General features: G+C 44.1%; 1 protein-coding gene across 1 annotated transcript in view; it reads right to left on the bottom strand.

Annotated features, from left to right (window-relative positions):
• LOC137429019 (polyhomeotic-like protein 2) overlaps window positions 1-15,969 on the bottom strand; it is a 359,347-nt gene that overhangs the window by 283,190 nt on the left and 60,188 nt on the right. Inside the window, exon 3 of the mRNA XM_078780934.1 lies at window positions 8,577-8,810. Within this exon, the coding sequence (XP_078637060.1) occupies window positions 8,577-8,750 (174 nt within the window). The 5' untranslated portion in view covers window positions 8,751-8,810. The remainder of the gene's footprint in view (window positions 1-8,576; window positions 8,811-15,969) is intronic.

Genomic DNA, 15,969 nt, shown 5'->3' with positions numbered 1-15,969 from the left:
GGAGGTTTCCGCAAGAGAACATGTCAGACTTCAACCAAACAGAGCACTGGATTTCTGCTTGTTGCTCCGAGTGGCAAATTTCAGGCAAAAGTAACTTTCAGCAATTATAACAGGAGACCCAGAACGTCGGGAAGCTGGTGGGCTTTATCAGCACTGCAGATAAAAGCAGATTTATAATCACAAAGTGTACAAACGATGATGTACTGGATCATCAGCATTCTATCGGGAATATGGTTTTGCTCCAATGGGAGAAATATGTGTGGCTATTATAAACAAGCATTCTGAGTATTGCGCTGCAATACATGTCCCCGACCAAAATTCAAAGTGCCATAACTTTGTCAAAATGATCGAATATGCAAATTTATGCACGGTTGATGCTGGTTTTCAAACTTGGTCTGAGGTATGCTGAGACACATGTGTGTCACGCCTCGCCTCGTTCATAAGCCCGCAAGGTCGCTCCGTGGAGCGGCCTGCACGTATTGCACTGTGTGAATTATATAATTACCAACTCACGGTCTGAGGTACTAGCGATTCAAGAGATATCCATTTTTTTTTTTTCCGTTTAATTAACGATATCTGCCAAACCACGTGCCCTATCGCAAATTCCAAAAGGACATTTTAGTAGACTGACATGCTGAACAGATCTGTGAGGTTTCCCCTCGATTGGATCAAAAATGAGGGAGGAGCTCAGTTTTAAAGGTTCATGCTTAAAAACGTCATAACTCTGAAACCATGTGACGCATGATGTCATGCTCGTTGACTTTTTTTGTTCGTCATGGGTATGCGATTCTGCCTGCAAAGCTTGGCCTCAATCTGTTCAGCCGTTGCAGAGAAAAAGGGGTTTTCGTGTTTTCACAAAAAAACAATATGGCGGCCGAACCACGTGACCTGTGACGTCATAATTACCATTAAAATATTCTACAGACCGAGTCCCCCCTACGGTGAAAATTTGATCTCAATCGGTCCTATTATTGCAGAGAAAATCTTTTTTAAAGGAAATTAAAACTTAAAATGGCACTGAGTTAAGGATCATCAGAATTATGAGAACTAGGGCATGCCCGTACTATATCTATATCTAAAATTATATCCCCCCCCTCTATTTACATGAAATGGTTTGGTCCAAAGCGAACGGCTTGCGAGTGGTGACAATCCCCCCCCTCTATTTACATGCAATGGTTTGGTCCAAAGCGAACGGCTTCCGGAGTTTGGTAAAGAAATCGCCATCGCGTGCACAAACGCGCAGGAAAGCGAATGAATCGCAAATTCGTTTTTATTAGTTGTAAAACATAGTTTAACGCCAACATAGTTTGCAAACGTGAAATAAATGAATACGCTGTCAAATGTGCCATCCGAGGCAGAGTGTGCCCGCCACGTTTGGCACACGCGATCGTTCGCTGCTCTCTGATTGGTTGAATCGTTTTTTGGACATAGCTCGGTAAGTAATTGTCCGATTAATATGAAACCTTGAAAAGGCACATCCTCGGGTCCCCAGCAATATACCTGGCAAGTTAAAAGTATATCGGACCCGTGGTTGTCGAGAAACAGCGGTCACAGACAAACGTACAGACAGACAGAGATTACTGGAATTATAGATAGATTACCAAAGTTCAAAGTGCCATAACTTTGTCGAAAATGATCGAAACGTCGTGAAGTTCGAACTTGATCTGTAACTTATCATGAGGAAACCATGTGCCAAGTTTGAAATCATTAGCATTAAGCGTTTAGAAAAAAAAGTCCGGAAAACTGTTCTTTGCGTGACGGACTGACAGACTGACGGACTGACAGACAGAGGGACGGCGTGCAAACCTATAGTCCCCTCTGGTGTACACCGGTAGGGGACTAATAAAAAGGGTGGCCAACAGGGAACTTAAGACAACACCAAAGGAGAAAATAAATGTAAAAAATGTAAAAATATAAAAATAAATAAATAAGCACGAAGAGGAAACATTGGTAGCATTTTATCCCACTGGACTTATTAAATGCCGAAACATGGCTGCTAATATATCCCAAGAGTAGGCTGCACTTGGAAACAGTGTGTGACCACGGCCCCTAACAACCATTCTGACATCTCTGTTCCACTGCTGAGAGTTATGTTTGTTGGTGATTGCACTAATGGATCACGGTGTTTGTCTCGTGACTTTCCATGGTCCCAGTAGGACGCATTACATCATAGCCCAACTGATAACGAACCATTCTGATGTTTTGAACAAGAGTCACAATCATGCGCAGGCAGGAAGAGAAAAAACAAGTGACAGCAATTATGAGGCTAAGAATGCAGCAGTGAGCAGCTACATAAAATTAAGGATCTGTTTAACACTGCTTTGAACATTTCAAAGGTCTAGTATGACTCCTGCATCACAGGATAACGAGGTCTGAGAAAAACTCCAGTATTCCCAGCTGCAGGGCCTTGTGCCCACCCAGGAACACATTAAAGTTTTCTAATACATTCAGGAATGAGCGTGAGCTGTTAACTACAAACCATATCTTGAAAAGAGTTTATATATGTTAACGATTCGTTTTTGTTAATCTTATACTCGATAGTGGAATACTACATCTATCTATAATTCCAGTAATCTCTGTCTGTACGTTTGTCTGTGACCGCTGTTTCTCGACAACCACGGGTCCGATATACTTTTAACTTGCCAGGTATATTGCTGGGGACCCGAGGATGTGCCTTTTCAAGGTTTCATATTAATCGGACAATTACTTACCGAGCTATGTCCAAAAAACGATTCAACCAATCAGAGAGCAGCGAACGATCGCGTGTGCCGAACGTGGAGGACACACTCTGCCTCGGATGGCACATTTGAGAGCGTATTCATTTATTTCACGTTTGCAAACTATGTTGGCGTTAAACTATGTTTTAAAACTAATAAAACCGAATTTGCGATTCATTCGCTTTCCTGCGCGTTTGTGCACGCGATGGCGATTTCTTTACCAAACTCCAGAAGCCGTTCGCTTTGGACCAAACCATTTCATGTAAATAGAGGGGGGGGATATAATTTTAGATATAGATATAGTACGGGCAATGCCCTAGTGTATTTAATTCGTACTATAAACCCCAGCCAGCTATAAACTGTGACTCCAGTGTTTTGCAGTCAGGGCGATAAAAATAATGTGCACTGTTCCTCGAATAGCGTTAAACTGAGGGTCCCGTCTCCCAGCATTAGTTGCTGCATGTTGTTAAGGATCCCACGGTGTCCTTCGTAAAGTGCAAGTTATCGCCGGTACCCTGACCAAACTCCAAGTTCCTGCCCTAACTACTGCTGGGAAGGTAATGGGAAACCACCCAGCATAACCTTTGCAAAGAAACTGCTTTGGCAGCACCAAAGCTATGTAAAACAGTCAAACATGCAAGAGCACAAGTATAATGCAACGGATTTGCATTCGGTTTGAATTAAGCTGAAGAATAAACTAGAACGCACTCTTCAACATCGGGACGTCGACCGATATGACTTCACCCCACATTATGACATTATTGTACACCGCTCCTTTCCTATGCAATCCCCAGGTGCTGCACAGAAGGAGCTCATCAATGACGCACGCTGAAAGGGAGTACTCAGTTTTCACTCTGGTTGTTTGTTTGTTTGTTTGCTTTCTTGTTTGTCCGGGCGATATCTCAGCCATCCTTTGAGCTTGGAAGCTGAAATTTGGGCACAATAGTGAGCAAGTACTTAGTCAAAGACGGTATTTTTTGGTTTTTTTGATTAATCAATTAATTGATGAGTTACTTAATTATTATCGATTTATTAAGTACTTATACATTTTCTTTCTCATCTGGGCAATATCTCAGACACCTTTTGAGCTAGGAAGCTGATATTTGGACATGACAATGACCAAGTGATTTGGCTGTAAAGGCTATTTTTGATTCATAGATTAAACAATAAATCGATTAATTAATTATTTAATGATTCGATTAATGACTTTTTTTCTACTTTTTTTGTTACAGATTTGGATGAAATGGTGGTGGTTTATGTGTTCTATTAGCCAATTGATTAATTATTTCATATTTTACGATTATTATTTATTTATTTTCATTATTAATAATTTATTTATTTTCTTTCTCATCTGGGCAATATCTCAGGCACTTTTTGAGCAAGGAAGCTGATATTTGGACATGACAATGACCAAGTGATTTGGCTGTAAAGGGTATTTTTCATTTACTGATTAATCAATCAATACATGAATTATTTATTGATTGATAAAAATAAAATAAAATTTTTATTAATGACTTACTTAAAAAAATTCTTAAAGTTATAACTTCGGATGAAGCACTAGTGGTTTAGTTATGCTATTAGCCAATTGATTAAGAAAATATTTTATGACAATCTTTTATTGATTTTAATTACGCAATTAATCAATCAATTATTGTGTACCTCTCCCTTCAAACAGTCTCTATGAGCCCCGGCAATGCCGCACTGGAGGATATTATATTATTTGGCATGGCGACGGTGTACTTTGAATGTATCTGTACTTGTTATTCCTTTTGTTAGTTATGTCTTGATCTGTTCTGTGTTCCAGCTATTTCATGAGCCTCGACTTTGCATACAACAACAACAACAAAAGAAAATCAACACTGCAGCCAAATCTCAAGAGAGACGCTAAACTTTGGCAGGGCTTACAGAAGCTTACAGAATACAAACTCGCAAGTTCCTGCCCTAACTACTGCTGGGAAGGTAATGGCAAACCACCCAGCATAACCTTTGCCAAGAAACTGCTTTGGCAGCACCGAAGCTATTGTTCCCTGAATAATTTCATGTTCCCTGAACAGGTGTACATACTTGTACCAAATTTGATTTAAATCCCTTCAGTTGTTCTCAAGTGTCATGTTTTTACCTGACATGACCTCTGACCTTTGAGGCCGAAATGTGATCAGTTCATCTTTTCATCACAAAAAAAAAAATATATATATATATATATTGTTGCGGTTTTAGAACCCACACTTGTAAATATGACATCACTTGTAAATATGACATTAAAGGTTAAAGGTAGCACCCCTAGTTAGTCCACAAGCAACACGTAGGCCACCATAGGACTCAGTTATTTCATTAGTATGCGTTTTAGATAAGGCCGTGTTTACAAAATTGAATCTGCGTTGCGTCGATCAAATAAGAGTAGGTCCCAATTCCGTTCATTTTGCAACCTCCCTCTCCAAGCGACGCCATTACGTGCCCCTCCAGTCGGTGCCTCATGACCCCTCCCAATTATGTTACGCGCCTTTGTTAGCGCTCGCTCAACGCCGCCATAAGACATGCGGTTAGGCCCGAGGAAAAGGAGGGTGGAACGCCAAGAAGAAGGTGTGGCATGTCAACCAGCCGTCAAAGGCGTGGCCGGTAAGCCCTCACTAGCCAACCAGGGCTGAGGTGAGATCGCCGACGGGCGTGGTTTTGAGGCGCGCGGAGCGATCTTTGCTCGCGTTATATAAGCGCAAGCGCAAAGCCCTTTCACAGGACTTATTCGGCGGCGCTCAGGCGAGAGGACTTACGCGGAGTTGAAGGCGCGCGCATTACCGAGAAGACTGATCCAGGAGCGCACATTTGCGAAGGAGAGATACGGCAGCGCTCGCATTGCGAAAGACTTATACGGCAGCGCTCGCATTGAAAGAACAATTGGAAGAAGGGCACGCTTGTTAAGAGAACCTTGGAGAGGGTGCGTTTGGCACGAGCGTGCACTGATTACGTACGCTGCGGGACACCAGCCTTCCCCCCGCTATATATAAGGTCCGCTCGCGTCCAACTATGCGCAGAGCTGCCTGCCGGGTTTCGCCGCTGGACCAGAGCCTGGACCCCATCGCCGGACCCTCTACCTGGACCTTCCATCTACCAGCTACAATCCCCGTTGAGTGTGTATGTTTGTCTGGGGTAATAAGTTAAGACTGTTTTTAAGACTGCCTTGTGTGCTGCTTCTTCCTCTTCCTCTTTTGTACATCCCTTTAGTTTCCTCTTTCTTTCTGTATACCAAACTTGAATATTATTTGTTGTATACTTGTTGTATTTGAATATGTATACTTGTTATTTGTGAATAAATTACGTTGTTCTTTCTTGGTTTCCCCTAATCCGATCGCATCCGTCCTTTCTTCCATTGGGTAAACGTGGCACGATCTAACCGCTCAGAATCGGGTTTAGTCTCTTTGTTAATAGCTCGGATTGCTATCCGCTCGGCATTTTCCATCGTATCCGTGGTTCGAGCGGGAGTTATTCCCTCGTTTCCGGCTGGCATTAGTACTTAGGTAGCAGTGAGCCCCAAGGCCTAGCAAACCCTACCTAACGCCGCACCGGGAAGGACGTTATAACTTCCAGGACTCGGGTCGGCCAGCTAAAAGGACAAGGGATTAACCCCCCCTTGATAATGGGAGCGCCGACCCCCGAGATCCGTAACAATATGTACTTGTACCAAGTTTGGTCAAAATACAAGTTCACAAGTTAGCGCAGTAACAAAATTTTTACCTAATGGGACCTCCAACCTCTTGACCCCATAATCTAAACCGTTTATCTCTACATCGCAATACATACTTGTACCAAGTTTGACTCGGTTCCCTTCAGCCGTTCTTAGGTTTTCGTGACAAGGAAAACCTATTACAGACTCCAACCTTCATCCTTTGACATCTTGATGCCAAAGTCAAATCAGTACATCTTTGTGTCATCTTACTATAATTCACCAAATGTCCGTCTGTCTGTTCGAAGGTACCGTAAAAACTGCTGAACCAATCGCAAATATATTTTGGGTGGGTAATCCTGGGACCCCTGGGAGTAAAATAGGCTATTTAGTTTTCCAAATTTCAGCTTTGGTCTCCAGCATTCTCAGGTTTGGACTCCCGCATAACATTCGCGTTCGCATAACGTTCATTGTCACGATGTTCTCATTGTGACAATCTTACTATGATTCACCAAATGTCTGTCTGTCTGTCTGTCTGTTCGAAGGTACCGTAAAAACTGCTGAACCGATCGCAAAGATATTTTCAGTGGGTAATCCTGGGATCTCCAGGAGTAAAATAGGCTATTTAGTTTTCCCAATTTCAGCTTTGGTCTCCAGCATTCTCAGGTTTTGACTCCCGCATAACATTCGCGTTCGCATAACGTTCATTGTGGCGATGTTGTGACGATGTATGTGTTCACGGTCGTGTTTGACGTGACGGTGTGAACGTAATTTCGTAATGTTTTTCGTTTCGTAATCCTTTAATGAACGTTTAATGTTTAATGAACGTTTAATGCCCTTCGATGTCCGGGCCGCATGCGCGCTACACTGGACGGGCCAGCGTGTACCTTGCCCTTCGCCGTCAGGCTCGGGTAAACCGTTGAGCCCCATCCGTGATGGAGACTGGGGCTTGAGACAGTGTCCCACGAACGAGGAATTCCCAGTAAGCGCGAGTCATCAGCTCGCATTGATTAAGTCCCTGCCCTTTGTACACACCGCCCGTTGCTACTACCGATCAGACGGTTTGATGAGATCCTCGGATCAGCCCTTGCACGGGCCGTTCTCGACTCGTGCCGGTGCACCAAAAAGATGAGCGAACTTGACTGTCTAGAGGAAGTAAAATTCGTAACCTCGGTTTCCTTCGGTGAATCTGCGGAAGGATCATTATCAGGACAACATGAGAGCGAGCGAGACGTGAGACGTACGTGATCGTCAATGTACTGTTTAGCCATGTACTGTTTAGATTTTGATGATTTGCATGTGATACGATTCAACGGATGTTTATATGAATCGTTTAAAATAAAAAAAAGCCTTCAATTTGATATTTTACCCTTTCATTTGGGCTTCCCAATTGAAGCCCCACCCGTAGGGCGGGTACTGTTGCTAGTAATATATAATTGTACAAATTTTGGTCAAAATCCCATCACTGGTTCACAGGTTATCATGGCAATAGGATTTTTTACCTAACATGACCTCTGGCCTTTGACCTCGTGAGCACAAAATCTAATGAGTTCATCTATACCTCGTCATACATAACTCCACAAAGTTTGACTAAGATCCCTTCCGCCGTTCTCAAGTTATCGGGTAATGAAAACCTATCACGGAAAGATGGACGCACGGACGGACAACCCGAAAACATAATGCCTCCGGTGACGTCAGTGGAGGCATGAAAACAAGTTCTCAAACTAAAAGCAAATGCAGTTATTTTACTCCTACAATTATGACATTTGTCTCTCTCTCCCCATCAGATTCCAGCAATGCTGCAGGAAATTTGGAATTCAATAGGCTATTGTTGGCTGCTACTTTTTTTTTTGGTTTGTTTTTTTTAAACAGTGAGATTTTTAATATCCTGACACAAGAAAGAGCATTATACATAATCTTTAGTCAGGCAAAACACAAGGCATAATGCATGGAGATGTCGAACAATAAAATGACGTCAATTTCACTCCACCAGGCTGACCTGTTTTCTTTATAAGGTCCTCTCCATGACAAGATTACCAGTGTTTTCTTCCTTTCACGGAACCAGGAATTCCAGGACAAGGCACCAATTGTTGGCATTAATTCATGGAATCTGATGTCCTATCTTGTCAGCCCAGTGCAGTGGAAATGACTCAATGGATCAGTCACAAACAACAGTTTTTGTTTTTCCAAGCAAAGCACACCTGCACAGTCTGTCGATCGGTTCCAGTGGTTGTCAAACCCCCATACACCGAGATTTGGGGCACCGACGGTCGAGCCGCCCCTCCACTGCCACCAGCCGTCACACCGGCACCTCCGGATCCTGCTCCGCTCCCTAGCCCGCCATTTTCCTTATCCATCGTCGGCCGGACAGACATTTTGTCACATTCTCGACCACTCCCCTCCACTCTCTTGGCACCGAGATGGTCCTCCAGAACCTGGGTGTGGCGAATAGATCGAAGTACAAAGGAATCAATCACAGAATTTGCTGCCAACATTGGTACCTATAGTACAAGTGTCATTGTTAACAATCAAGGAAAATTGTGATTTTTAGTGCAATCCTATCAGTTGTTAAATTAGGATGTTTCCACGCTGACAGTACACAAAAACAAACAGACGGGAAAACAAAATTCACACCACCTGGGGGCGCTGATAAACCTGTGAAAAATGACTGTCCATTGTCTGCTAATATCCTTGTAACTTAGGTAAATTTACAAGATCCTCCATGAGCCTTAAATCAATGCAGGGAATCAACATTTCAACTTGACAATTTAAACGTTTCAAGTCAAAGACTCGCTCTTTTTGATTTCTGGCCAAAAAAAAGAAAATTTATATATATAAAAAAGTGGGAAACTTTGGTATTTCAACATCATGATTTCAACATCATTGTCTTGATATTCAAACCTGGGCAGAACACATTCCAGAGAATCAAGACCTCACCCATCACCTGCATCACTTACACAAATCACAAAAGCAACACGAGGAGTGGCAAAACAGGTCAACAAAATGCAACTTCTCAAGGTTATTAATGTGCGTGCAGAGTTTACGTATATCCATACAAAGGCTTTTTCCCTACCCTCAATGAATCACAAAACATTATTGGTGAGCGTAACAAAGGCCAAATGGAATGTGTTCAAAAATCACATTGGAGTTGCAACCCAAAGTATCACCAACACTATTCAAGAGCAAATGACCTTCGTCAGCATCTGGGGTGACCAATGGGGTGAACATTCCGGTGAGGCATGTGGCAATGGAGTGAGGAGATGCGAGTGAACGAGTTATTAGGTCATCTCATCTAGACTCTCAAATAAACTTCAGATCCCTACTCGTCCCTTATTTACCAACCAATTACTCAAACCCGATACAGCCCTTCTACTCGCTGGTCCACAGGAACACTCGGTCTTGGAGTTTTTTTATTTTGTATCAGGGGCCTCCCAAGGAATCAGGAGGGCTCCCAGGTGGGGGTCCTGAAAATCAGCAGAGGTCGGAACCTCAACCTCAAGAGAGAACCATCAGCCCACTTGGGGTTATTTGTTTTATTATGTCACCATACAACTGCAGAATCAAAACCAAAACCATGCTTGGAAGGCGAACATTTTGTATAAAACGGTAAGGACATCTAAAATTGTCCTCTCCGATAGTCACTAAAGCAATGCTTAATCCGAACGCATCAGCTCACAATCCCCCAGGGACTTTTTCTTAAATAATAATGATGATGACACACCGGATGCAAAATATGCAAAAAGCACAACTTTGAGTCCTACCATAAGGAAGGTACCAACAGAGAACAGTCATACAAAAGGAACTTTGTGGGGAGGGATGTGGAAAAGGAGAAAAGACAGAGAGGAGTTGGCTCAAGGTTGTGTTCTCATGGAATTGTAAAACTTGACGGCAATGTTCGTAAAAAGTGAAAGAGAAAGACACATGGTTAAAAAGGGGGATTATAATTATTACCAGAGTAGTTTATTTGAAAGAAAAAAAAGCCAACACCGACAGCTTTGACTTGGTGAATGCTGGAACAAGGCCCTCATCCAAGGACAAGGACCGTATTCGAAGCTAAATAAATTTTAAACAACCGAGTGAGGTTTTAACTAACACGACATTATAATGAGAGATCAACTGGAATGCGCAAAGTCGTCAATGCATCTATTAACTTTTCTTGTTTGTATAAATTTTCAGAAGAAACCTGTCAACAATTAGAAAGCATCTCATCAAAGTGCAAACATAAACTCATTCAAGTGCTCAAACTCTGTGTCGTTCTAATCTCCACCGAGGCAAGGATGACCTCAACATTTTTCATACTGATTGGATCAAGCGTTGTACTTGTTGAATGATGATGTCATAATGAATGCACTGATGATATCATTGTTAACATGTGTTATTCCCCATGGGGAGTACTTAACAATGAGCCATGTTTCAATTTTCCCATGGAGCAGTTTCGGATATATAGAGGTGCAAAGTTTTCCCAAGATGGCGCCAGTACCATGTGACCTATGTCATCATAATTATCACTAAAAAATATACAGGATGAGGCGCTCCTATAGTGCAAAATTTCGTGTCAATCGGATCAATGCCTGATAAGAAAATGAATTTTTAAAATGCAGACACCTACGTACGCCACACGTGCACACGCACCGAATTGCTTAATCCCGCTTTTCGCTTCACAAGCGCAGGGTAAAAACAATGAAGTATTAAGTGAAGCTATACTGATCCATTAAACCAAACATGAACGTCTGATTCTGTGGATCTTTAAATAAAATAATAATTTTAAAAGATTGTAGGGAAAAAAATTCCAAACTTTGACGCTATTGAAGTAGCAGTCTAGCCTGGTGACATACATGGTCAGGTTTTTTTTTTGTTTTTTTTTTTGTTTTTGTATACAAGATCGAGGCTCGTGAAAGAGGTAACATTAATCACACAAAAAGACAAAGCGACACACAAAACACAAAAAACAAGGGGAGCGGCAGACAAGATGGGGAGAGAGGGGGAAGGACACAAAAGAGAGGGGGAAGAGGGGGAAGGACGCAAACACAACATTTGAGAGCAGGGACATCGGGAGGACTTGGGGGGAGGTGGGAGAGGAATAAAACATATGAACACTGCAAGGACTCTGGGGTGAATTACCGGGGGTAGAAAAGATCAATGTTTTCGATGGGGGAAGATAAGAGATGGTGGTGAACAGCTGTTTTAAAGACCTGGAGGGAGGAGTGGGATTGAAGGGAGTGGGGGAGTTTGTTCCAGAGGCGGGAGAAAAGGGGAATGAAAGAGTGAAGGTGAGCAGAGAGCCTAGACTTTGGCAGTTTAACCATAAGAGGGTTGCAGGCAGATCTTGTGCGACCTGAAGGAATATTGGGGGGACAGAGCACAGAGAGAGCTGGGGGAGCAAGGCCGGAGAGGAGTCGGTAGAAGACAGAAAGACCACCAACCTGCCTGCGGTGAGTGAGTGAAAGGCCCTCGGTGTTGACTACATCGCAGGAGATTCCAATGATTCTGAAAGCTTTGGCCTCAACAGCATGAAGCCGAGCAAGGTGTGAGGCAGGAGCACCAGCCCAGAGGGGAGAACAGTATTCCATTGAGCTGCGGATGAAAGCCTTGTATGTGGTGAGGAGCTCAGGTGTGCCAAGGAAGGACTTCGCACGACGGAGGATGCCCAGTCGGCGACTGGCTTTGGAGGCCAGCTTGGAAATGTGGTTTTCCCAAGAAAGATCATGGCAGATAGTGAGACCCAAAAGCTTGAGCGACAGAACTTCTTGGAGAGGATTGTTGAGAAAGTAGATGGGAGGGTTGTCCAGTCGGTCCTTTCGGAGAGACATTGTAAGTGTGTGAGATTTGTCAGGATTGAAAGACATGTTCCACTTGTTTGACCAGTCTGTGATTTTGTCCAGGTCTGCAGAGAGTGAGGAGGCTGCAGACTGCCGATCTGAGGGATGAGGAATGGAGCGACAGAGAGTAGAGTCGTCAGCAAAGAGATAGAGAGGATTTTCAAGAGTCAGAGAGATCATTGATGAAGACCAGAAAAAGCACAGGGCCCAGAACACTACCTTGGGGAACTCCAGCCTGAACAGGAAGAGGAGATGAGAGAAACCCATTCAGGGCCACACGTTGACTACGACCAGAGAGGAAGTCCGCCAGCCATGCGTGGAGATTTCCATGGATACCAAAGGAGGAGAGTTTGGTGAGCAGAGCAGGGTGCCAGACCGTATCGAAGGCACATGAAATGTCAAGGGAGACAGCTCTAATTTCCTGTTTGGCGTTGAGGACCTCCATCCATTGTTGAGAAAGCAGAAGCAGCATGTCCAGAGTAGAGTGACCAGGTCTGAAACCAAATTGATGATCAGAGATCAAGCCATTGGAGAAGAGGAAAGATTTAATATCTGAAGCAATGATGGATTCCATGACTTTGCTGATAATTGGGAGAAGGCTGATTGGTCTGTAGTTGCTGGGATCTGTTTTTGCACCTTTTTTGTGCAAACCGGTGATGTTGGCTGATTTCCAAGCAGATGGCAGATGACCTTGAGCAAAAGAGAGGGTGAAGAGAACAGAAAGAGGGAGTGAAAGAGCAAAGAACATGATTTTAGGACCCGTGGGCTGATGCCGTCAGGACCAGTTGCAGAATCAGAGTCGAGGGTTGACAGAAACTTTTCCACCTTGTCAGGAGGAAAGGACACAGAGTCCAGGAGCAGCTGGGTACGACTGGGTACGGTGGGTACAGAGAGGGATGGGTTTGGGACACAAGATTTAGAGGCAAACACAGAGTTGAGGCATTCAGCTTTTTCATGTGCGGAGTCAGCCGTTAAGCCATTTGAGGTGAGGGAGGGGATGGAGGGGGAACAAACACCAGAAACAGATTTGACCAGACGCCACCAGGATTTGGAAGAGGGAGACAGATAAGAGAGTTCGGTCTTGAGAATGGTGAGATATTGTTTCCTGGCTCTCCTGAGGGTGGACACACACTTGTTTCGGGCTTTGTGAAAGGAAATGAGATTTCCTTCCGTTGGATTTGCTTTCCAGGAGACGAAAGCAAGTTGTTTCAGGGCAACAGCCTCACCACAAGATTCCGTGTACCATGGACGGGAGGAAGGGTATGACAACTGAAGACAAGATGGTATAAATCTGTGCATGAGAGAGAGCAATTTACTTTGAAAGAATTCCCAGGATGACTTGATGTCAGAGGCGGTAGAGATGGGAGACCAGTCCAGATGATTGATGGCTGCTTGAAGACCGTGCCAGTTGGCCTGAGTGAAATGCCAGACTCGTCGACGCTGAGGAGGCTCTCTGAGAATGGTCAGAGAGATGTCCACTTTGACAAGCACATGATCAGATGAGCCGATTGGAGCAGAAGAAGAGCAGCAGACATTTTCAGGGAAGTTTGTCATAACCAAATCCAGAAGAGAAGATGCTCCGTTGACTGAGATCCGGGTCGGGAAATTGACAGATTGTGTCAGTCCCAGTGAGTCGCAGAAGTCCTTTGCTGAAGAGCCATGGCTGGTGAGAGAGGTACCCACACCCAGCCAACTGGCATGGTGACAATTGAAATCACCACATATGAGGAAGAGAGAGTTGGGATGGGTAGATAGAAGTTGGTCCATATTATCAGACAGTGAGATGTAGATGGAGTCATCGCTGTTTGGTGGACGGTACAACACACATATGAACAAAAGGTGGGAGCGAAGGGGAAGCCGTAGCCAAAGGTATTCCTGGGGGTGAGGTGGAGAGAGGGCAGTGGAGGGCGAGTGAGGAAGAGAGTTTTTTATAAAGATAGCAACCCCACCTCCAGGACGAGGCTCAGGTCTATCATACCGGAGGAGGGAGTAACGTGGGAGAGATACCAAGGCATCAGAGACATCATGAAGGAGGAAAGTTTCTGTTAAGCAGATCACATCTGGTTTGTCAGAAGCAACCTGTATGGAGAGGTCAGTCAAGTTTGAGCGAAGGCCCCGGATGTTTGAGGTCCATACCGTTAATGAAGAGGAAGGGGGAGCATCGGGTCCAGAACAGGGGGGGGAGGGGTAGGGTAAGATGTGGAAGAGGAGGAAGAGGTAGGGAGAGCTGTTGAAGGTGTGTCAGAGATTTCAGAGATTTCAGAATAGCTTGAAGAAAGGGAAGAATGGGGCGGACAAAAGGTTTGATGGAGATTGGGTGAGGCACAGTGAGGTGTTATTTGAGGAGGGGGAAGAGCGAGGCAGAAGGTTTGGGGAGATGAAGGTGAAAGTTGGAAGGGGGAAGAAGCAGGGAGGATGCTTTGAGGAGGAGGGGTGAGAGGGGAGTCTAGGAGGGGAGGAGCGAGGGAGAGTCTCGGAGGGGAGGGGTGTAGGGGGAGTTTAGGAGGGAGGGGAGGGAAGGGGCAAGGGGGGAGATTTGAAAGGGATGGGTGATGGGGAGGATTTGGAGGGGAGGGGTGAGATTGGATTTTGAAAAGTGTACGATTCATGGGAAACGAACATTTTTTGCAAAATGAGTTTGAGACCTTCGAGTCAAAAATACGTTTGAGGACACTGGAGGAGGGGTGGAGTTCTGGATAGTTTAGGGAATGTAGAAAGGCGGAACTGTAAGAGATGGTATTATATATATTTTTGGGAATGAATAGATTTGGTGAGCAAGACGAAAGCATCCTTTTGCAGGAAAAGAAGAAAAGGGTGTTATAATATATGAGAGAAAATAGTTGTTCAGGGGAGAGATTATACATTTCTAACTGCGTGATCGTGAACGAAGAACGAACGAACAACAAATAAACGAATAAGACCTGGGAAGGAAATATTTTTCTGGGGTTTTTTTTTGTTTGTTTTTGTGAGTACAGATATTAAACAAGGAGGTACGGGGTGAACGACTGGTACGAAACAGAGAACGAAAATAATTTCAGCGCATTCGACGAATCGCTGAGAGAAAAACAAAACCACAAGGTCGGATACGGTACGGTAGTCTAAGCCTACGAGTACTAGGCCGCAGAATACTCGATACCATTACCGACGATTGTGTATACATGTACGAAAAATTAGCACCGAAAATTTTCCAAAAGATACGCTATAGGTACACACACCGAAAGATAGATACAGTCTCGACAAAAACACGATTGTGATAGATCACTTAGCTTCGAGAGCGTGAGCGCATGGAGCAGCTTCGAAAAGACGTGACCTCGCCCTCGCCTCGTGACCTCGAAAAGACGTGACCTCGCCTCGCCGTCAGATTAGGTTCAGACATACATAACGGTGGCCATCTTGGATTTTGACGTGGCGACCCAATTTTCAATAGCGTTCTCCCTTATGCGTAGATACACCCACACACCAGATTAGAAGTTAGTCATTCGTTTATTTTTCAAGATATTCCGCTCACAAGGTTGACATACATGGCGGCGGCCATCTTGGATTTTGACGTGGCGACCCAATTTTCAATAGCCTTCTTCCTTATGCGTCGATACACCAACACACCAGATTAGAAGTTCGTAGTTCATTTATTTTTCAAGATATTTCGCTCACAAGGTTCAGACATATATATGGTGGCGGCCATCTTGGATTTTGACGTGGCGACCCAATTTTAAATAGCGTTCTTCCTTACGCCTAGATACACCCACACCCCAGATTAGAAGTTGGTACTTCGCTT

This window comes from Myxine glutinosa, chromosome 6 (assembly GCF_964187855.1).
Source record: "Myxine glutinosa chromosome 6, kmMyxGlut1.1, whole genome shotgun sequence".
Lineage (NCBI taxonomy): Eukaryota > Metazoa > Chordata > Myxini > Myxiniformes > Myxinidae > Myxine > Myxine glutinosa.
The sequence above is the reverse complement of the archived record's forward strand: the minus strand, read 5'-3'. Positions and strand labels throughout refer to the sequence as shown.